Source organism: Oncorhynchus mykiss, chromosome 28, assembly GCF_057628025.1.
Source record: "Oncorhynchus mykiss isolate SJ-2025 chromosome 28, ASM5762802v1, whole genome shotgun sequence".
NCBI lineage: Eukaryota > Metazoa > Chordata > Actinopteri > Salmoniformes > Salmonidae > Oncorhynchus > Oncorhynchus mykiss.
In genome coordinates this window covers 40272501-40296927 of record NC_143049.1, presented here as the reverse complement: position 1 = coordinate 40296927, position 24427 = coordinate 40272501, and the positions used below count along the sequence as shown (strand labels likewise).

Here is a 24427-nt window from a genome sequence, read left to right as displayed (position 1 = left end):
AGCCACTGTGCTTCTACACCAGCATTGCTTGCTGTTTGGGGTTTTAGGCTGGATTTCTGTACAGCACTTTGAGATATCAGCTGATGTACGAAGGGCTATATAAATACATTAGATTTGATTGTGATTTGATTTGATTTGAACAAAAATATAAACGCAACTTGTAAATTGTTGGTCCCATTTTTCATGAGCTGAAATAAAAGATCCAAGACATTTTTCATACACACAAAAAGCTAATTTCTTTCAGGTTTTTGGGCACAAACTTGTTTACATCCCTGTTACATCCCTGTTATTGAGCATTTCTCCTTTGCCAAGATGATCCATCCACCTGACAGGTGTGGCATATAATCAAGAAGTTGATTAAACATGATCATTACACAGGTGCACCTTGTGCTGGGGCCAATAAAAGCCCACTAATATGTGCAGTTTTTTGTCACACAACACAATGCCACACATATCTAAAGTTTTGAGGGAGTATGCAATTGAAATGCTGACTGCAGGAATGTCCAGCAGAGCTGTTGTCAAAGAATGTAATTTAGCTAATTATGTCCAACCGGCTTCATAACCTCAGACCACCTGTATGACATTGCGTGGGTGAGGGGTTTGCTGAGGTCAACGTTGTGAGCAGAGTGCCTCATGGTGCCGGTGGGGTTATGGTATGGGGCAGGCATATGCTACAATTTGAATAACACAAAGATACTGTGACGGGATCCTAAGGCCCATTGTCGTGCCACCGCCATCACCTCATGACCCCATGTCACAAGGATCTGTTCACAATTTCTGGAAGCTGAAAATGTCCCAGTTCTTCCTTGGACTGCATATTCAACAGACATGTCAACCATTGAGCATGTTTGGCATGCTCTGGATCCAGTTCCCGCCAATATCCAGCAACTTTGCACAGCCATTGAAGAGGAGCAGAAGCACATTCCACAGCCTGATTAACTCTATGCGAAGGAGTGCTGATTGATGGTGGTCACACCAGATCCTGACCTTCCTTCTGATCCACACCTCTATCTCTTTTTTTTTAAGGTATCTGTGACCAACAGATGCATATTATTCCCAGTCATGTAAAATACATAGATTAGGGCCTAATATTTGTTGTTTCAATTGACTGATTTCCTTATATGAGCAGTAAACATACTCTGTTTCATGGAAACATGGCTCTCTCGGGATATACTGTCGGGAGTCGGTCCAGTCATCTGGATTCTCAGTTCATCGCGCCGACAGGAAGAAGAACAGCTGGGGGTGTATGTTTGTTTCATGATTAACAACTCATGGTGTAATTGTAATAACATACAGGAAGTCCTTTTGTTCACCTGATCTGGAATACCTCACAATCAAATGCCGACCGTATTACCTCCCAAGAGAATTCTCGTCGGTTATTGTCACAGCCGCGTATATCTCCCCCCACAAGCCGATACCACGACGACCATCAAGGAACTTCACTGGACTTTATGCAAACTGGAAAACCATATATCCTGAGGCCGCATTTATTGTAGCTGGGAACAACGTAAACTACCTTTAACCGGACAATCATAGTCCCCATGCCCAGGAACGCCAAGGTAACCTGCCTGCATGACTCTCGTCACATAGCACTCACATCTATAGCCATGAAATGCTTTTGAAAGGCTGGTCACGGCTCACATCAACACCCTCATCCCAGACACCCTGGACCCACTCCAACCCCAACAGATCCACAGATGACAACATTTCCATTGTACTCCGCACAGCCCTCACCCACCAGTAAAAAAAAAACAACTGTTTATTGGCTTCTGCTCAGCATTCTACACCAAAGTCCTTTCAAAGCTCATCAATAAGCTCAGGACCCCGGGACTGAATACCTCCCTCTACAACTGGATCTTGGACGCCCTGACGGGGCGACCCCAACACATCTGCAATACTGACCATCAACACGGGGGCCCCTCAGGGGTGTGTGCTTAGTCCCCTCCTGAACTCCCTGTTCACCTACAACTGAGTGACTGTGGACGACTCCAACATCACTTGAGGCCAAGCTTCCTGCCACCCAGGAACTCTATACCAGGTGGTGTCAGAGGAAGGCCCCAAAAAATGTGGCAAAGAATCCAGCCACCCAAGTCATAGAATGTTCTCTCTGCTACCGCACTGCAAGCGGTCCAGTGCACCAAGTCTGGAACCAACAGGACCCTGAACAGCTTCTACCCCCAAGCCATAACTCTGCTGAACAGTTAATCAAATGACTACCTGGACTACCTGCTTTGACACTTTTTTCACTGACTCCTCCCACACACTCACACATACTTCCACTGACACCCCAATACACACACACACACTACATATGCACAGACACACATAACATGGGCACACACACATACTGACGCCACACACACTTTACCCCTACCTACAGTATACTGCTGTTACTGCCTATTATCTATCCTTTACCCCTACCTACAGTATACTGCTGTTACTGCCTATTATCTATCCTTTACCCCTACCTACAGTATACTGCTGTTACTGTCTATTATCTATCCTTTACCCCTACCTACAGTATACTGCTGTTACTGTCTATTATCTCTCCTTTACCCCTACCTACAGTATACTGCTGTTACTGTCTATTATCTATCCTGTTGCCTAGTAACTTGACCCTTACCTACACATGTATGTACATAGCTACCTCAATTACCGCGTACCCCTGCACATCGACTCAGTACTGGTACTCCCTGTATATAGCCATGTTATTACCTGGCACTCCCTGTATTTTTTTTATTTTATTTCACCTTTATTTAACCAGGTAGGCAAGTTGAGAACAAGTTCTCATTTACAATTGCGACCTGGCCAAGACTAAGAAAAGCAGTTCGACACATACAACAACACAGTTACACATGGAGTAAAACAAACATAGTCAATAATACAGTAGAAAAATAAGTTTACATACAATGTGAGTAAATGAGGTGAGATAAGGGAGGTAAAGGCAAAAATGGCCATGGTGGCGAAGTAAATACAATATAGCAAGTAAAACACTGGAATGGTAGATTTGCAGTGGAAGAATGTGCAAAGTAGAGATGGAAATAATGAGGTGCAAAGGAGCAAAATAAATAAATACAGTAGGGGGAGAGGTAGTTGTTTGGGCTGAATTATAGATGGGCTATGTACAGGTGCAGTGATCTGTGAGCTGCTCTGACAGCGGGTGCTGTTAAAGCTAGTGAGGGAGATAAGTGTTTCCAGTTTCAGAGATTTTTGTAGTTCGTTCCAGTGATTGGCAGCAGAGAACTGGAAGGAAAGGTGGCCAAAGGAGGAATTGGTTTTGGGGGTGACCAGAGAGATATACCTGCTGGAGCGTGTGCTACAGGTGGGTGCTGCTATGGTGACCAGCGAGCTGAGATAAGGGGGGACTTTACCTTGTAGATGACCTGGAGCCAATGGGTTTGGCGACGAGTATGAAGCGAGGGCCAGCCAACGAGAGCATACAGGTCGCAGTGGTGGGTAGTATATGGGGCTTTGGTGACAAAACGGATGGCACTGTGATAGACTGCATCCAATTTATTGAGTAGGGTATTGGAGGCTATTTTGTAAATGACATCGCCGAAGTCGAGGATCGGTAGGATGGTCGGTTTTACGAGGCTATGTTTGGCAGCATGAGTGAAGGATGCTTTTATTTTTACTTGCTATTCATTATTCACTGTGTATTTATTCCTTGTGTCACTATTTCATTTTGAAAAAAATATTTAACTCTGCATTGTTGGAAAAAGACGCATAAGTAAGCATTTCCCTGTTAGTCTACACCTATTGTTGGATTTGATTTGATTTGATTAGCTGCATATCACCTTGTGAGAGCACATCCTGTTGATTGGTTATATTGAAGTATGCTAATGACACGAACACATTTGATTAGCTGTATATCAACTTGTGAGAGCACATCCTGTTTTATCTGTCTTAATAAAGTAACTTAGCCTACTTCAATATAACAAATCAATCATGTAAATCAATCAATCAGGTCATTACAACAGTATACAATTAATTCATGCCTTTACAGATGCACTATTGCAGAAATCGCTCCGCCATTTCCTGGTTGCTAAAATTTTGTTTGTCTAATTTCAGTTTATGTGAGAAAACACATATAGTATAGTGTAGAGAATCATTGTACCATCTGTGAAATATATTTTACATAATTAAAAATATTGCTGGTGTACAAAATCAATGTAAAAGATGCAAAAACTGAAAACTTAACAACGGGAAGCATAGAAATACAAAGAACAGATCTACCGCGTCTTAGACTTGCTTTCAATGAGAATGACAGATCTATAACCCACATTTCTATGTGATTTTGGTCTGTTCGTCCCAAAAGTTACATACTGCAGATTTAAATACAAATCATGAATTGTATTTTTTTAAACGAAATAACAAAAGGGAGTCTTGAGTAATTCAAATAAATATCTTGATTTTCTGTCAAATATCTATTTGAATAACTGCTCAAAAGCCCCGTGTTTTGAATGCATATTTGATTAGGAAAACATTTGGATCAGTTATTTGGTCTATTTCGGATATTTTACAGGGTCCTGACATTAGCAAGGAAGTCATAGGATGTATTCTGTTAAGACGTATCGGCGTTAACAATTGCCACTGGAATGTGGGCTTCTCCTGTTACTGAGATGCGCTCCAGTCTACATTCCAGACGATTCTTATCGCAATTTGAAATGTTTAAAATCATCAGAAAAAATACGTTTCATCATGGCCACTAATTTCCTTGGATTTATTAGAATATTGGAATCCTGGGGTAGCTGAGAGAGAGCCGTAGTAGGCTAAAAAAACAATTTATGCTTGACCTGAAAAAATGTGGTCAGAGGCATGCATTGGCCAAACTGAGCATCGCCCTTACGCCTCTCAAATTTGGTAACAGTGTGGAGGGCTTCGTCTAGCTCCTGATTGACATGATTGGTTGACGGTAGGTGAGGGCGGGAGGTCCTGTATAAACACAAACTCACTTCCTTGACAACTCCCTTCACAACAGATCTGGGCTGCACCACGAAGCGCAAAAAAAAAAAGTATGAATGCGCTGGCTTCTGCAGAGGTCATATCACCAAGCTGCACGGCAAATGCAGACGTCAGATTGACCATGTAGCGCCTTTAAAAAGGTGCGCAGACACACACGGCACAGCAAGCCCGAAACCAGCCCGGCCTGGATCAATTCACAGAATTTGAGGCCCGGTGTGTTGAGTTCCATCCAGTTCGGGCTGAGAATGAGAACTCTAGTGTCTGCAGGGCGATGGTGTTGGTGGTGAGGATATTTCCTCGTTTGAGCGATCAATGCAACGTTAAAGAGACAAATCATTGAGGCAGACGCAGAACGTAAATGAATGACAGGGAAAGCATTTTTTTTAAAAATGAAATTCAATGTGCGAGAATGGTTAATAGGATCGAGGGCTTGATGGGAAAGAAATCATTGTTTAACTCAAATAGATTTGAGGTAAAAAAAAAAAAAAATACATTCAATTCATTGCCATCGCCGTCATTGTCATCAAAGCTTTTGTCTCAATTCCCATTGTTGTCACACAAGGGATGAAGATGGGGGTTTTGATGTGTGGGAATAGCCAATACCAAAACCAATAGAGATGAAATAGTATTATACATTTAAAACAGCATCCGATATCTCTTGTCCTTCAGTGGTTTAAGTGTTGAAAAGGTAAATGATATTATTCTATTGTTATGGGTATAGACTCCCATTTTCAAAGCGTTGTTTTGAGGGGAACTTCTCGCACGTGTGAGTTCCTTCATTATAATATACTGTACACAAAATAAGGAAAGTTATATACAGTGTTTTCTTTTCTTTGAGGTAAACGGGGTATTTGAGGTATATGGGGTATTTGAGGTATATTGGGTATTTGAGGTATATTGGGTATTTGAGGTAAAGTATGTGGGGTATTTGAGGTATATGGGGTATTTGAGGTAAAGTATGTGGGGTATTTGAGGTATATTGGGTATTTGAGGTAAAGTATGTGGGGTATTTGAGGTAAAGTATATGGGGTATTTGAGGTAAAGTATGTGGGGTATTTGAGGTATATGGGGTATTTGAGGTAAAGTATGTGGGGTATTTGAGGTAAACGGGGTATTTGAGGTATATGGGGTATTTGAGGTATATGGGGTATTTGAGGTATATTGGGTATTTGAGGTATATTGGGTATTTGAGGTATATTGGGTATTTGAGGTAAAGTATGTGGGGTATTTGAGGTAAAGTATGTGGGGTATTTGAGGTATATGGGGTATTTGAGGTAAAGTATGTGGGGTATTTGAGGTATATTGGGTATTTGAGGTATATTGGGTATTTGAGGTATATTGGGTATTTGAGGTATATTGGGTATTTGAGGTAAACGGGGTATTTGAGGTATATGGGGTATTTGAGGTATATGGGGTATTTGAGGTATATGGGGTATTTGAGGTATATTGGGTATTTGAGGTATATGGGGTATTTGAGGTATATTGGGTATTTGAGGTAAACGGGGTATTTGAGGTATATTGGGTATTTGAGGTATATGGGGTATTTGAGGTATATGGGGTATTTGAGGTATATTGGGTATTTGAGGTAAACGGGGTATTTGAGGTATATTGGGTATTTGAGGTAAACGGGGTATTTGAGGTATATGGGGTATTTGAGGTATATGGGGTATTTGAGGTATATTGGGTATTTGAGGTATATTGGGTATTTGAGGTAAAGTATGTGGGGTATTTGAGGTATATTGGGTATTTGAGGTATAGCATGTGGGGTATTTGAGGTAAAGTATGTGGGGTATTTGAGGTATATTGGGTATTTGAGGTATAGCATGTGGGGTATTTGAGGTAAAGTATATGGGGTATTTGAGGTATAGCATGTGGGGTATTTGAGGTAAAGTATGTGGGGTATTTGAGGTATATAGGGTATTTGAGGTATATTGGGTATTTGAGGTAAACGGGGTATTTGAGGTATATTGGGTATTTGAGGTATATTGGGTATTTGAGGTATAGCATGTGGGGTATTTGAGGTAAAGTATGTGGGGTATTTGAGGTATATAGGGTATTTGAGGTATATTGGGTATTTGAGGTAAAGTATGTGGGGTATTTGAGGTATATTGGGTATTTGAGGTATAGCATGTGGGGTATTTGAGGTAAAGTATGTGGGGTATTTGAGGTATATAGGGTATTTGAGGTATATTGGGTATTTGAGGTAAAGTATGTGGGGTATTTGAGGTATATGGGGTATTTGAGGTATATTGGGTATTTGAGGTATATTGGGTATTTGAGGTATAGTATGTGGGGTATTTGAGGTATATGTGGTATTTGAGGTATATGGGGTATTTGAGGTATATTGGGTATTTGAGGTATATTGGGTATTTGAGGTAAAGTATGTGGGGTATTTGAGGTAAAGTATATGTGGTATTTGAGGTATATTGGGTATTTGAGGTATATTGGGTATTTGAGGTAAACGGGGTATTTGAGGTTTACAGGGCATTTGAGGTATAGTGGGTATTTGAGGTAAAGTATGTGGGGTATTTGAGGTATAGTAAATGGGGTATTTGAGGTATAGTAAATGGGGTATTTGGGGTATATGGAGTATTTGGGATATTTAAGGTATAAGTGGTATTTGAGGTACAGTAAATGGGGTATTTGAATTATATGGGGTATATGGGGATTTTGAGGTATATGTTGTATTTAAGGTACGAGGTATTTAAGGTATATGGGGTATTTGCGGTACAGTATATGGGGTACCTGAGGTATATGTTGTATTTAAGGTACGAGGTATTTAAGGTATATGGGGTATTTGCGGTACAGTATATGGGGTACCTGAGGTATATGGCGTATTTAAGGTACGAGGTATTTAAGGTATATGGGGTATTTGAGGTACAGTACATGGGCTACTTGAGGTATATAGTGTATTTGAGGTATATGGGGTATTTGAAGTATATGGGGTATATAAAGTAGGTGGGGTATTTGAGGTATATAGGGTATTTGAGGTATATAGGGTATTTGAAGTATATGGGGTATATACAGTATGTGGGGTATTTGAGGTATAGTATATGGGGTATTTGAGGTATATTGGGTATTTGAGGTATATTGGGTATTTGAGGTATATTGGGTATTTGAGGTATATTGGGTATTTGAGGTATATTGGGTATTTGAGGTATATTGGGTATTTGAGGTATATTGGGTATTTGAGGTAAAGTATGTGGGGTATTTGAGGTATATGGGGTATTTGAGGTATATGGGGTATTTGAGGTATATTGGGTATTTGAGGTATATTGGGTATTTGAGGTATATTGGGTATTTGAGGTAAAGTATGTGGGGTATTTGAGGTATATGGGGTATTTGAGGTATATGGGGTATTTGAGGTATATTGGGTATTTGAGGTATATGGGGTATTTGAGGTATATTGGGTATTTGAGGTATATTGGGTATTTGAGGTAAACGGGGTATTTGAGGTATATTGGGTATTTGAGGTATATGGGGTATTTGAGGTATATTGGGTATTTGAGGTATATTGGGTATTTGAGGTAAACGGGGTATTTGAGGTATATTGGGCATTTGAGGTTTACAGGGCATTTGAGGTATATTGGGTATTTGAGGTAAACGGGGTATTTGAGGTATATTGGGTATTTGAGGTATATTGGGTATTTGAGGTAAACGGGGTATTTGAGGTATATTGGGCATTTGGGGTTTACAGGGCATTTGAGGTATATTGGGTATTTGAGGTATATTGGGTATTTGAGGTAAAGTATGTGGGGTATTTGAGGTAAACGGGGTATTTGAGGTAAAGTATGTGGGGTATTTGAGGTATATTGGGTATTTGAGGTATATTGGGTATTTGAGGTAAACGGGGTATTTGAGGTAAAGTATGTGGGGCATTTGAGGTATAGTGGGTATTTGAGGTAAAGTATGTGGGGTATTTGAGGTATAGTAAATGGGGTATTTGGGGAATTTGAGGTATATGAGGAATTTGGGGTATATGGAGTATTTGGGATATTTAAGGTATATGGGGTATTTGAGGTACAGTAAATGGGGTATTTGAATTATATGGGGTATATGGGGATTTTGAGGTATATGTTGTATTTAAGGTACGAGGTATTTAAGGTATATGGGGTATTTGCGGTACAGTATATGGGGTACCTGAGGTATATGGCGTATTTAAGGTACGAGGTATTTAAGGTATATGGGGTATTTGAGGTACAGTACATGGGCTACTTGAGGTATATAGTGTATTTGAGGTATATGGGGTATTTGAAGTATATGGGGTATATAAAGTAGGTGGGGTATTTGAGGTATATAGGGTATTTGAGGTATATAGGGTATTTGAAGTATATGGGGTATATACAGTATGTGGGGTATTTGAGGTATAGTATATGGGGTATTTGAGGTATAGTATATGGGGTATTTGAGGTACAGTAAATGGGGTATTTGAATTATATGGGGTATATGGGGATTTTGAGGTATATGTTGTATTTAAGGTACGAGGTATTTAAGGTATATGGGGTATTTGCGGTACAGTATATGGGGTACCTGAGGTATATGTTGTATTTAAGGTACGAGGTATTTAAGGTATATGGGGTATTTGCGGTACAGTATATGGGGTACCTGAGGTATATGGCGTATTTAAGGTACGAGGTATTTAAGGTATATGGGGTATTTGAGGTACAGTACATGGGCTACTTGAGGTATATAGTGTATTTGAGGTATATGGGGTATTTGAAGTATATGGGGTATATAAAGTAGGTGGGGTATTTGAGGTATATAGGGTATTTGAGGTATATAGGGTATTTGAAGTATATGGGGTATATACAGTATGTGGGGTATTTGAGGTATAGTATATGGGGTATTTGAGGTATATAGGGTATTTGAAGTATATGGGGTATATAAAGTAGGTGGGGTATTTGAGGTATATAGGGTATTTGAGGTATATAGGGTATTTGAAGTATATGGGGTATATACAGTATGTGGGGTATTTGAGGTATAGTATATCGGGTATTTGAGGTATAGTATATGGGGTATTTGAGGTATAGTATATTGGGTATTTGAGGTGTAGTATATTGGGTATTTGAGGTATAGTATATTGCGTATTTGAGGTATAGTATATTGGGTATTTGAGGTATAGTATATTGGGTATTTGAGGTATAGTATATTGCGTATTTGAGGTATAGTATATTGGGTATTTGAGGTATAGTATATTGGGTATTTGAGGTATAGTATGTGGTGTATTTGAGGTATAGTATATCGGGTATTTCAGGTACAGTATATCGGGTATTTGAGGTACAGTATATCGGGTATTTGAGGTATAGTATATTGGGTATTTGAGGTATAGTATGTGGGGTATTTGAGGTATAGTATATTGGGTATTTGAGGTATAGTATATTGGGTATTTGAGGTATAGTATATGGGGTATTTGAGGTATAGTATGTGGTGTATTTGAGGTATAGTATATGGGGTATTTGAGGTATAGTATATTGGGTATTTGAGGTATAGTATATTGGGTATTTGAGGTATAGTATATTGGGTATTTGAGGTATAGTATATTGGGTATTTGAGGTATAGTATGTGGTGTATTTGAGGTATAGTATATTGGGTATTTGAGGTATAGTATATGGGGTATTTGAGGTATAGTATATTGGGTATTTGAGGTATAGTATGTGGTGTATTTGAGGTATAGTATATTGGGTATTTGAGGTATAGTATATTGGGTATTTGAGGTATAGTATGTCAGGTATTTGAGGTATAGTATATTGGGTATTTGAGGTATAGTATATTGGGTATTTGAGGTATAGTATATTGGGTATTTGAGGTATAGTATGTCAGGTATTTGAGGTATAGTATATCGGGTATTTGAGGTATAGTATATCGGGTATTTGAGGTATAGTATATCGGGTATTTGAGGTATAGTATATGGGGTATTTGAGGTATAGTATATTGGGTATTTGAGGTATATAGGGTATTTGAGGTATAGTATATGGGGTATTTGAGGTATAGTATATTGGGTATTTGAGGTATAGTATATTGGGTATTTGAGGTATAGTATATGGGGTATTTGAGGTATAGTATATGGGGTATTTGAGGTATAGTATATTGGGTATTTGAGGTATAGTATATCGGGTATTTGAGGTATAGTATATTGGGTATTTGAGGTATAGTATATCGGGTATTTGAGGTATAGTATATTGGGTATTTGAGGTATAGTATATCGGGTATTTGAGGTATAGTATATTGGGTATTTGAGGTATAGTATATCGGGTATTTGAGGTATAGTATATGGGGTATTTGAGGTATAGTATATCGGGTATTTGAGGTATAGTATATTGGGTATTTGAGGTATAGTATATCGGGTATTTGAGGTATAGTATATTGGGTATTTGAGGTATAGTATATCGGGTATTTGAGGTATAGTATATTGGGTATTTGAGGTATAGTATATCGGGTATTTGAGGTATAGTATATCGGGTATTTGAGGTGTAGTATATCGGGTATTTGAGGTATAGTATATTGGGTATTTGAGGTATAGTATATCGGGTATTTGAGGTATAGTATATTGGGTATTTGAGGTATAGTATATGGGGTATTTGAGGTATAGTATATGGGGTATTTGAGGTATAGTATATCGGGTATTTGAGGTATAGTATATCGGGTATTTGAGGTGTAGTATATCGGGTATTTGAGGTACAGTATATAGGGTATTTGAGGTGTAGTATATGGGGTATTTGAGGTATAGTATATTGGGTATTTGAGGTATAGTATATTGGGTATTTGAGGTGTAGTATATTGGGTATTTGAGGTATAGTATATTGGGTATTTGAGGTATAGTATATCGGGTATTTGAGGTATAGTATATAGGGTATTTGAGGTATAGTATATTGGGTATTTGAGGTATAGTATATCGGGTATTTGAGGTGTAGTATATCGGGTATTTGAGGTATAGTATATCGGGTATTTGAGGTATAGTATGTGGTGTATTTAAAATCTTACACATTTTTTATATACGGTTTCTCATGTACAGATGATTGACAGATGAAGTACAGATGATTGACAAATCATTGAAAATAAATGGGGGGTTTTCAATCATTGATTAAAAATGTAACTTTAATCTGAAATGACCCCAACCCATCCTTACTACATGAAGCTCTCCCACTTCCTACCCCACTAGTCTGAATGTGTAACCATGGTGACAGCATTTCCACTTCCTACCCCACTAGTCTGAATGTGTAACCATGGTAACAGCATTCCCACTTCCTACCCCACTAGTCTGAATGTGTAACCATGGTAACAGCATTCCCACTTCCTACCCCACTAGTCTGAATGTGTAACCATGGTAACAGCATTCCCACTTCCTACCCCACTAGTCTGAATGTGTAACCATGGTAACAGCATTCCCACTTCCTACCCCACTAGCCTGAATGTGTAACCATGGTGACAGCAGTTCCACTTCCTACCCCACTAGCCTGAATGTGTAACCATGGTAACAGCATTCCCACTTCCTACCCCACTAGCCTGAAGGTGTAACCATGGTGACAGCATTTCCACTTCCTACCCCACTAGTCTGAATGTGCAACCATAGTGACAGCATTTCCACTTCCTACCCCACTAGTCTGAATGTGTAACCATGGTGACAGCATTTCCACTTCCTACCCCACTAGTCTAAATGTGTAACCATGGTAACATCATTTCCACTTCCTACCCCACTAGTCTGAATGTGTAACCATGGTGACAGCATTTCCACTTCCTACCCCACTAGTCTGAATGTGTAACCATGGTGACATCATTTCCACTTCCTACCCCACTAGTCTGAATGTGTAACCATGGTGACAGCATTTCCACTTCCTACCCCACTAGTCTAAATGTGTAACCATGGTAACATCATTTCCACTTCCTACCCCACTAGTCTGAATGTGTAACCATGGTGACAGCATTTCCACTTCCTACCCCACTAGTCTGAATGTGTAACCATGGTGACAGCATTTCCACTTCCTACCCCACTAGCCTGAATGTGTAACCATGGTGACAGCAGTTCCACTTCCTACCCCACTAGTCTGAACGTGTAACCATGGTGGCAGCATTCCCACTTCCTACCCCACTAGCCTGAATGTGTAACCATGGTGACAGCATTTCCACTTCCTACCCCACTTGTCTGAATGTGTAGCCATGGTGACAGCATTTCCACTTCCTACCCCACTAGTCTAAATGTGTAACCATGGTGACAGTTGGTGTGTATAAGGTCCTTTCTTGTTGGTCCAAAACATTGGTATAAAATCCATGAGATATTGTAGAACATCCTATCCGTCTGATGGAGTCAATTCCCAGATTTAGGGATTTGGAGTTTTGGATTTCACGTTTTGGATTTGGAAACTACCCTCTTTTTCATCAGTGTCATCTAGGTGTTTTACCTTTGAGCATCCAAACAAACAACTATTTTAATGTATGTTATTGTAGCCAGTACTTACCTATGGATATCTGAACAAACAATCTGTTTTTACTGTACGGTAGTATGACCAGGCTTACCTGTTGGCATCCAGGGGTCTGCCGTGGGCTTCACTCTGGTGTTGGCCTGTTCCCAATCTAGATCGTCCTCTCTCCCCTGGCTGTACCCGCAGGCTGCTAACGGCTTGTCAAACTTACAATCACCTGTTACAAAAGACAGAAGAGAATCATTCACAATTAATCTTGTTTGTGCAACTATTCCATTTACTCCACACCATAATGAAAATGAAAACAATAAATTACATTCATAACATTCATTATCCCCCCCCCCCGTCTCTATTTATAATGCAATATGGCCTCTGAGGCTGAGATGCTGAGACGGGTTGAGGTGAGACAAAGTGAGGGACTAGAACAGCCGTCGATGCACAACACACATTAGCCACATTAGCCAACATGGCAGTCCAATTTCACTATGACAAGTAATGAAATGTCCCGGCTCCATCATCGTTCGACGTCGACTCTGTGCCAAGTGGCACCCTAGTCCCTATTTAGCGCACTACTTCGGACCAGAGCTCTGTGTAGTGTGTAGTGCACTAACTAGGGAACAGGGTGACAGTTAGAACACAGGCGTAGGGTTCCGAACGGCACCATCTAACAGGTATTGATTTATGCTTTCCTCTAACAGCAGTTAGTGCTGTTGCGGCACTCCAGTCTATGGGACTTAGCTGTTCACCTGTCTTTCATTGACACACACACACACACACACACACACACACCACTGTTCTACTGCCTCTACTCTGAAGCTGACAGTGAGGAATCATTAGGAGATGTGTGTGTGTGTTTGTGTGTTCAGCTCTGCCTGTTGGTGTGCGATCGATTAATACATACTCTCCTTTATTCCTCCCACCTATAAGGCCATACAACACAATGTCAAGGTTCCTCCCATCTATAAGGCCATACAACACAAAATTAGGTCCTGATCTGGCTACGCAATATGGCTGTGAGCTACACTAGTTCATTTAGCAGACAAGATTTGCTTAGAAAATCATGTCATTATTTTATAGTATGATGAACACAATTGAACAAAGCTGGATTAAAAAGGATATTTTCTCCAAATGATTTGAGGGAGTGTGCCCATGTGGATATTCTGTGTTGAGCCGTTAACAAAGAAATCCCTCCTATATGTTTAATTTAGATGTATTTATGTTGGTCTACAAACGTTGGGCTGTATGATTCGATTTTTAATACATTCTAAGGATGCATGATGCGACTCTAATGACGATGTGAAAAAAAAGTTTCTTGAAAGACATGAGCTCTGCTTTGTTTTGTTTTTGTGCAGGCTGTACACACTTCATCAGTCTCTCATTCACAATTTCCCTTTGTGTGGCTGTAATTCCCCTTTAAAAAAATCCATGTATTTTTTTTGTGGACAGTGGCTGTTGTGCCCTTGGGCTGAATATAATCATTGTAATTCCCTTCTCCCTGAGTGCTGCGCGCCCCGAAACACCTCTCACTCACATGGCTCTCCGTCAATTGATCGGGTCTTTCTCACAGGCTACAAGTGAAGACAGACATATCAGGGAGGCAACCGCGCTCATCCTGATCCAATTCTGAGGTGCATGTTGAAGATATTGGAAGAACTGTCCACATTTACTTTTCGTCAGACAACAAGATGAGTAGGTCTAACGAACAGCAAAAGCAATAGCCTACGTCAATCTACTATCCCACATAGTACAAAAGTCGTCCTATTCCGTGCGAGAAATAAATATTCCAAACATAGCCTAAGACAGTTGGGGGATGCCATAGATCCCAAATTTGACCACTAGCATGAACATTTTTTTTTATGCAATATGACTGACACAACAGATCAGAACGTTTAGCTTAAAATGTTGATAAACTATTAGGCTATTTCTTCACATTATAAGCACAGCAATGCGCACATGGCAGTAGGCTATAAACAAGAATGTTCAATTAGCAGGAAAACACCATTATCAAAAGTGACCACTGTCCCCCACTTAGTACAAAGGTTGACCTATTAAATTCTGTTTGATAAATAAATGATCCAAACATAGTCTGGAAGAGCTGTGGGATGGGATAGATCCCAAATGAATACAACCACAAGCATCAACAAAAACGTTTATTTTTTATTTTTATGCAATTAGGCTGAACTCAACAGATCAGAACGTTTAAAATGTTGATAAACTGTTACTGCCTTGACCAATAGCGTCGTTGCGTAAAAAAAGTATGCAGCATCAGCTGGAACTATGTCGACAGTTCAACATTCACCTTCTGCTACCATTTCTGTCAAGCCGTCTACACATACAGTCTGATGCATACGTTTGATACATCCAACGTATGCACCACACAGAACGCACTGCAACAAGGCAAACGCAGTGCTCCATGTAAACCTCCAAAAGCAATCATCAAGTTTACAGACGACACAACAATAGTTGGTCTGATTACCGACAATGACCAGACAGCCCACAGGGAGGTGGTGAGGGCCCTGGCAGACTGGTGCCAAGATATTAACCTCTCACTCAATGTCAACAAAACAGAGGAGATGATCGTGGACTTCAGGAAACAGAAGAGGGAGCACGCCTCTACCCACATCGACGGGACCGCAGTGGAGAAGGTGGAAAGCTTCAAGTTCCTCGGGGTACACATCACGGAAAATCTGAAATGGTCCACCCACACAGACAGTGTGGTGAAGAAGGCGCAGGGATCCTCCTCTTTTTAAGAGGCCATCATTCTGTTTTCTCCCACAATTGCATAGCCTATAGAAATGTTGCGCAACATGAGCTCTCATGAAGTGTTCGGTTAGATTTTCAATTACATTTACATTGATGTCAGAGTGATTAGAGGGACAATAGAGTGCTAAGTACCAGGCAGTTAGACAGTTTGGTGGGCTACTAATAACCATCAGCAGAATGGTCAGCAGAGCTTGAAGAAGCCTAATGACCTTGACTAAACTGTCGGCACGTGGAATTTGACTGCCTTCATGACTCGTGACTGCCCGTGTGGTGGTGATACGGTCACCGTAACAGCCCTAGTCATACCTACATTTGCTAATCTTGCCAACAAAAAAAGTTATCAAAGTGGCCTCAATGAAAATATACCTCAATGAAAGATGGAGCCGCTTTCTTGCTTTCTTTGTTTTTTTTTGTCTAGAATTTTATTAAAAGTACTACAGTGCTTTTTTTTACTATAATTCTTTCAATCATTTATCTTTGCTCCGGAATTTATTTTTCTTTTTTTGTTAAGTTTAGTTACATGATTTCTCAATTTACTGTATGTTTGCCCGTCTGCTGTGTTGTCAGACTTATTTTCTATTCCGTTTGCCTCATCCCTCTCAGCCATTCAGTTTTTTCAATTCATCATCTGTACATGGGGATTGGGCAGTTCTAACAGTCAGTTTTTTCAATTCATCATCTGTACATGGGGATTGGGCAGTTCTAACAGTCAGTTTTTTCAATTCATCATCTGTACATGGGGATTGGGCAGTTCTAACAGTCCGTTTTTTCAATTCATCATCTGTACATGGGGATTGGGCAGTTCTAACAGTCCGTTTTTTCAATTCATCATCTGTACATGTGGATTTGGCAGTTCTAACAGTCCGTTTTTTCAATTCATCATCTGTACATGGGGATTGGGCAGTTCTAACAGTCAGTTTTTTCAATTCATCATCTGTACATGTGGATTTGGCAGTTCTAACAGTCAGTTTTTTCAATTCATCATCTGTACATGGGGATTTGGCAGTTCTAACAGTCAGTTTTTTTTGATGAGCGCATGCCTGTAATTGGAAGCAGCCGTTTCATAAATGCTTCAAGTGCAGCGTCAGATTGTTCCTCATTACACAGATCAGACTAACAAATATGTTTCACATCTTCGACATTCGGATTCACTACAAAAACCTCTTGTAATCATTGTTTATTCACAATTTTAGGTCCAATCTTTGGAACTTAGTTTATTCTAGATATGGCTATTATATTATCGTCACTACATCCGATGGGAGTGGATACCGCTTCAGAGCAGATTGTCTGCAACATTAGTAAAGATGTGATCAATACACGTGAATGATTTAGTTCCTGTTCTGTTTGTTTGTAAATACCCTGGTAGGTTGACTAATGACTTGAACCAGATTGCAGGCGCTCGTTAAAGCTTGGAACCTATTTTTTTGAGCGGGCAGCTTGATGACAACCAGTCAATATTTAGGTCACCCAGAAAATATACACCTCTGTTGATATTACATTCATTATCCAACATTTCACACATATTATCCAGATACTGACTTTTAGTACTTGGTGGTCTACAGCAACTTCCGACGCGGATAGGATTTAGATGAGGCAGATGAACCTGTAGCCATATTTCTTACACATCATCTGACTTGAGATCCTCTCTCAGCCTAAATTAATACATACATGGCAACACCTCCACCATTTGCATTTCTATCTTTCCTGTATATTATATAACCATGTATAGCTACTGCATCATCAAATTAATTATCTAAGTGTGTTTCAGAGACGGGACAGAATATTAATGTTTTCCGAAGTTAATAAGTTGTCCATTTCATGAACTTTCTCAGGCTACATACAGTATGTTATTATGAGCAATTGTTTGTCCTTTTCTGAGTTGCTAGTCTGTTTTTAGTACCATTCTGAGAGGTTGACCCGAGGTAGACATGTCCGTGACATTTACATTTGATTCATTGGTACTGAGTGAGCTGCCAAACAGTTTCAGGACAAACAGTGGAATTCAATTCTATGTGCATTTGATTATTTCTGACAATACCCTCGGAGACAACAGTTAAAGGAACATAGATCAGGTTACTTACAGTCACTACACTTCTAGTTTTCTGAGATATAATACCCTTTCCATCTCCTCTGTCACTGATTATGACAGGGAGGATGCAGTTTTCTATGTTGACGGAGATCATCCTGGAACCGCTGCAGTTAGGGTGAATCCCATCTCTTTTAAAGACTGTTGGTTGCTCCCGCACGAAGTGAAAATTGTCACAAAAGGAGACATTCCTCTGTCTTTGCAGAGTTTCTTCAGGAACTCGTTTAGGGCAGCGATGTGGCTGTAACCCCTTCTATAGCATATAGCAAAGGGGAGCTAGAGATTACTGTTCTCTTCCCTGTGCCAACAAGGGTGTTGAAGATAATTTCGTAGTCCTTCTTCAGTTCCTCAGATTGCAAAAAAGTGAATGTCGTTAAAACTAACTTGAATGACAGGCCAAAATCTCTCACCATCGAGCTGCCCACGACGATGGTTGTCGTGACAGAATCCGATGGGGAAGGAAGATGGGGGAACGGAACGGGCCTGCCTTTGGGCAGGGGGGAAGGAGGTGTACTTTGTCTCATGCCAGCCGTACATGTACCAGCAGCAGTGGATGGCATCAGAATCTTTGGGTCGGTGATTGGCTGAGCTGTGGAGGAGGGCCCAAGACCTTGTTTCATTTGGTCGTCTGCTGGCTGAGCTGTGGAGGAGGGCCCAATAACTTGTTTCATTTGGTCGGTGATTGGCTGAGCTGTGGAGGAGGGCCCAAGACCTTGTTTCATTTGGTCATCTGCTGGCTGAGCTGTGGAGGAGGGCCTAAGACCTTGTTTCATTTGGTCGTCTGCTGGCTGAGCTGTGGAGGAGTGCCCAAGACCTTGTTTCATTTGGTCGTCTGCTGGCTGAGCTGTGGAAGAGGGCCCAAGACCTTGTTTCCTTTGGTCGGCGACTGGCTGAGCTGTGGAGGAGGGCCCGAGGCCTTGTTTTCTTTGGTCGGTGATTGGCTGAGCTGTGGAGGAGGGCCCGAGGCCTTGTTTTCTTTGGTCGGCGACTGGCTGAGCTGTGGAGGAGGGCCCAAGACCGTGTTTCATTTGGTCGGTGACTGGCTGAGATGTGGAGGAGGGCCCAAGACCGTGTTTCATTTGGTCGGTGATTGGCTGAGCTGTGGAGGAGGGCCCAAGACCTTGTTTCCTTTCGTCGGTGATTGGCTGAAATGTGGAGGAGGGCCCAAGATCTTGTTTCCTTTGGTCGGTAATTGGCTGAGCGGTGGAGGAGGGCCCAAGATCTTGTTTCCTTTGGTCGGTGACTGGCTGAGCTGTGGAGGAGGGCCCAAGACCTTGTTTCCTTTGGTCGACGACTGGCTGAGCTGTGGAGGAGGGCACAAGGCCTTGTTTCCTTTCGTCGGTGATTGGCTGAAATGTGGAGGAGGGCCCAAGACCTTGTTTCCTTTGGTCGATGATTGGCTGAGCGGTGGAGGAGGGCCCAAGATCTTGTTTCCTTTGGTCGGCGACTGGCTGAGCTGTGGAGGAGGGCCCAAGACATTGTTTCCTTTGGTCGGCAACTGGCTGAGCTGTGGAGGAGGGCCCAAGACCGTGTTTCATTTGGTCGGCGACTGGCTGAGCAGTGGAGGAGGGCCCAAGACCTTGTTTCCTTTGGTCGGTGATTGGCTGAGCTGTGGAGGAGGGCCCAAGACCTTGTTTCATTTGGTTGTCGGCTGGCTGAGCAGTGGAGGAGGGCCCAAGACCTTGTTTCCTTTGGTCGGTGATTGGCTGAGCTGTGGAGGAGGGCCCAATACCTTGTTTCATTTGGTCGGTGATTGGCTGAGCTGTGGAGGAGGGCCCAAGACCTTGTTTCCTTTGGTCAGCGACTGGCTGAGCTGTGGAGGAGGGCCCAATACCTTGTTTCATTTGGTCGGTGATTGGCTGAGCTGTGGAGGAGGGCCCAAGGCCTTGTTTCCTTTGGTCGGTGATTGGCTGAGCTGTGGAGGAGGGCCCAAGACCTTGTTTCCTTTGGTCAGCGACTGGCTGAGCTGTGGAGGAGGGCCCAAGACCTTGTTTCCTTTGGTCAGCGACCGGCTGAGCTGTGGCTGGTGCCCCTGGACGGCTGTTGGCTGTTGGTGTATTCCCAAGATCAGAGCTGACTCCCGGGGACGGTATGTAAGCTAGTGGTTAGAGCGTTGGTCCAGTAACCGTCATCTTGCCCCGAATAAGGCAGGTAACCCACTGTTCCCCGGTAGGCCGTCATTGCAAATAAGAATGTGTTCTTAACTGACTTGCCTAGTTAAATAAATAAAGATTAAAAAAATATATATCAACAATAGAAGAACGAAATCCACCTCCAGCAGGACAAAGCTTTATCTGATTGGATACATGGAGGCCAACCAGAGGCCAACCAGACTGCCTCCCACACAAACTCCTTTGCTTTGCCAGTCTCCCACCGGCTGCAGAGTTGAGCTTACAATCTGTCCAGTGGATTGGAGCAGGTCAGCCTGACCCTTCAACCCCTTGGCTGTAGGAGGCATTCAGAACAGACATAGTAAAAAGTAAGCACATCTTGTTTTTTCCTGCAGCTGAGCTAGCAGCCGGAGAATCTCTTCCCTAAAGCTATTTGATAATAATACAATTGGAACAGACAAAGAATGTATGTTAATTTAGATGGTCCACCTAATTTTCCTCCCCTTGCGTAGATATCACCTCACACCTTGGGCATGAGCCCAGACCTAGACAGAAATGTGCACCTGTTACATTGTTAATGACAGTAAGTCTGTAATCCCAGCCCACTGACCAGAACAACATGAGACCAGGTGTATGACTCACCTGACCAGAACAACAGGTGCATGAATCACCAGAATAACATGAGACCAGGTGTATTCCCAGCCCACTGACCAGAACAACATGAGACCAGGTGTATTCCTCATCAGAACAACATGAGACCAGGTGTATTCCCAGCCCACTGACCAGAACAACATGAGACCAGGTGTATTCCCAGCCCAATGACCAAAACAACATGACACCAGGTGTATTCCTCACCAGAACAACATGAGACCAGGTGTATTCCCAGCCCACTGACCAGAACAACATGACACCAGGTGTATTCCTCACCAGAACAACATGACACCAGGTGTATTCCCAGCCCAATGACCAGAACAACATGAGACCAGGTGTATTCCTCATCAGAACAACATGAGACCAGGTGTATTCCCAGCCCACTGACCAGAACAACATGACACCAGGTGCATTCCTCACCAGAACAACATGAGACCAGGTGTATTCCCAGCCCACTGACCAGAACAACATGAGACCAGGTGTATTCCCAGCCCACTGACCAGAACAACATGACACCAGGTGTATTCCTCACCAGAACAACATGACACCAGGTGTATTCCCAGCCCAATGACCAGAACAACATGACACCAGGTGTATTCCTCACCAGAACAACATGAGACCAGGTGTATTCCCAGCCCACTGACCAGAACAACATGAGACCAGGTGTATTCCCAGCCCACTGACCAGAACAACATGACACCAGGTGTATTCCTCACCAGAACAACATGACACCACGTGTATTCCCAGCCCACTGACCAGAACAACATGACACCAGGTGTATTCCCAGCCCACTGACCAGAACAACATGAGACCAGGTGTATTCCCAGCCCACTGACCAGAACAACATGACACCAGGTGTATTCCTCACCAGAACAACATGAGACCAGGTGTATTCCCAGCCCACTGACCAGAACAACATGACACCAGGTGTATTCCTCACCAGAACGACATGACACCACGTGTATTCCCAGCCCAATGACCAGAACAACATGAGACCAGGTGTATTCCTCATCAGAACAACATGACACCAGGTGTATTCCTCACCAGAACAACATGACACCAGGTGTATTCCCAGCCCACTGACCAGAACAACATGAGACCAGGTGTATTCCCAGCCCACTGACCAGAACAACATGACACCAGGTGTATTCCTCACCAGAACAACATGAGACCAGGTGTATTCCCAGCCCACTGACCAGAACAACATGACACCAGGTGTATTCCTCACCAGAACGACATGACACCAGGTGTATTCCTGACCAGAACAACATGACACCAGGTGTATTCCTCACCAGAACAACATGACACCAGGTGTATTCCCCACCAGAACAACATGACACCAGGTGTATTCCTCACCAGAACAACATTACACCAGGTGTATTCCCAGCCCAAGTCTTGTCCATGTTTTATCCTCTCAGACTCTCATATGAGCTGTATTTCTCCTACTATCATCATGGCTGTGACATTCTGCCTTATGATGCTGTGAATCCTGCTATTAATATGTGTGTGTGTGTGTGTGTGTGTGTGTGTGTGTGTGTGTGTGTGTGTCTGTGTGCATGTCTGTGCGTGTGTGTGTGTGTGTGTGTGTTTGTGTGTGTGTGTGTGTGTGCATGTCTGTGTGTGTGTGTGTGTGTGTGTGTGTGTGTGTGTGTGCATGTCTGTGCGTGTGTGTGTGTGTGTGTGCCGGTATGTGTGTGTGTGTGTGTGTGTGTGTGTGTGTGTGTGTGTGTGTGTGTGTGGTTATTTTATCATTCACCTGTTGTGGCGACAATGTACAGTACTATAATGAGGCTCTAACGAGAACCAGGCTGGATTCGTATTGGACAGACACTCCCTCCATAAGGACTCATGATAATGATTAATTTAGTTCAAGCCTGGTTCTGAGAGGGCGGACACACAAATACATCATTAAATTGGTGGAAAAGGGTTGCGGATCACATGAACAATAGAAGAGAAGGTCAAAGGTGAAGATGTATCAGGAGGGAGTGTATTGTTGGGTTGGAGAGATTTGAGTTCCAGCTTGTTGTGTATACTAATAGTGTATGAATGCTGGAGATTCCCCAGCCAATGGTTCAACAGGACTCAGGATTGGTCCTTCAAGGGGCTGGTCGGTCGAACACGTTTGTTCATTTTTCTGCTAAAATTCTATTCTTTCCTTCCGTTTGTACACAGACGGAATTAATTCCATATGATTTGATGATTTCTGTTTGCTTTGCAGAGACGTGTGTTCGTTTCAGGAGAAATGTGCATTCATCTACGAGGCTCTGTAAGCTCAGAGAGATCAGTGTCCTGGGGTGGTTTGTCTTCCTGAGACCCTCCCCTCCACTCCCCCTCTCACCTCCCCTCCACTCCACTCCCCTCCTTTTTGCTCTTCACCTCACCTCCCTATCCCTCCTCTAATTACCTCTCCTCTCCTCTCCTCTCTCCCCCTGCCCTCCTCTCCTTACCTCTCCTCTCCCCGCCTCTCCTCTCCCCGCCCCTCCTTACCTCTCCAGTCCTGTCCTGTCCTCTGCTCTCCTTACCTCTGCTCTCCTCTCCTCTCCTTATCTCTCCTCTCCTTACCTCTCCTTACCTCTCCTCTCCTCACCTCTCCTTACCTCTCTTCTCCTTATCTCTCCTCTCCTCTCCCCGCCTCTCCTCTCCCGTCCCCTCCTTACCTCTCCTCTCCTCTCCCCCCCCTCTTTACCTCTCCTCTCTTGTCCTCCCCTGTTCTCTCCTCTCCTTACCTCTGCTCTCCTCTCCTCTCCTTACCTCTGCTCTCCTCTCCTTACCTCTCCTCTCCTTACCTCTCCTTACCTCTCCTCTCCCCTCCCCTACTTACCTCTACTCTCCTGTCCTCTCCTTACCTCTCCTCTCCTGTCCTCGCCTTACCTCTCCTCTCCTGTCCTCGCCTTACCTCTCCTATCCTGTCCTCTCCTTACCTCTCCTCTCCATACCTCTCCTCTCTCCACCTCTCCTCATCTCTCCTCTCCTCTGCACTCATCGCCCCTCCCCTCAACGCCCCTCCTCTCCTCTCCCCTCCTTACCTCTCCTCTCCTTACCTCTCCTCTCCTCTCCTTACCTCTCCTCTCCTGTCCTCTCCCCTCCTTACCGCTCCTCTCCTGTCCTCTCCTTACCGCTCCTCTCCTTACCTCTCCTCTCCCCGCCTCTCCCCTCCTTACCTCTCCTCTCCCCTCCTTACCTCTCCTCTCCTGTCCTCTCCTTCCCTCTCCTCTCCTGTCCTCTCCTTACCTCTCCTCTCCTTACCTCTCCTCTCACCGCCTCTCCTCTCCCCTCCTCTCCTCTCCCCTCCTTACCTCTCCTCTCCTGTCCTCTCCTTACCTCTCCTCTCCTCTCCCCTCCCCTCCCTCCCTTCCTTACCTCTCCTCTACCCTCCTTACCTCTCCTCTACCCTCCTTACCTCTCCTCTCCTCTCTTTACCTCTCCCCTACTTA

General features: G+C 42.8%; 1 protein-coding gene across 1 annotated transcript in view; it reads right to left on the bottom strand.

Moving 5' to 3' along the window:
- LOC118944840 (receptor-type tyrosine-protein phosphatase mu) overlaps positions 1 to 24427 on the bottom strand; it is a 539275-nt gene that overhangs the window by 396145 nt on the left and 118703 nt on the right. Inside the window, exon 2 of the mRNA XM_090225625.1 lies at positions 13477 to 13599. Within this exon, the coding sequence (XP_090081751.1) occupies positions 13477 to 13599 (123 nt within the window). The remainder of the gene's footprint in view (positions 1 to 13476; positions 13600 to 24427) is intronic.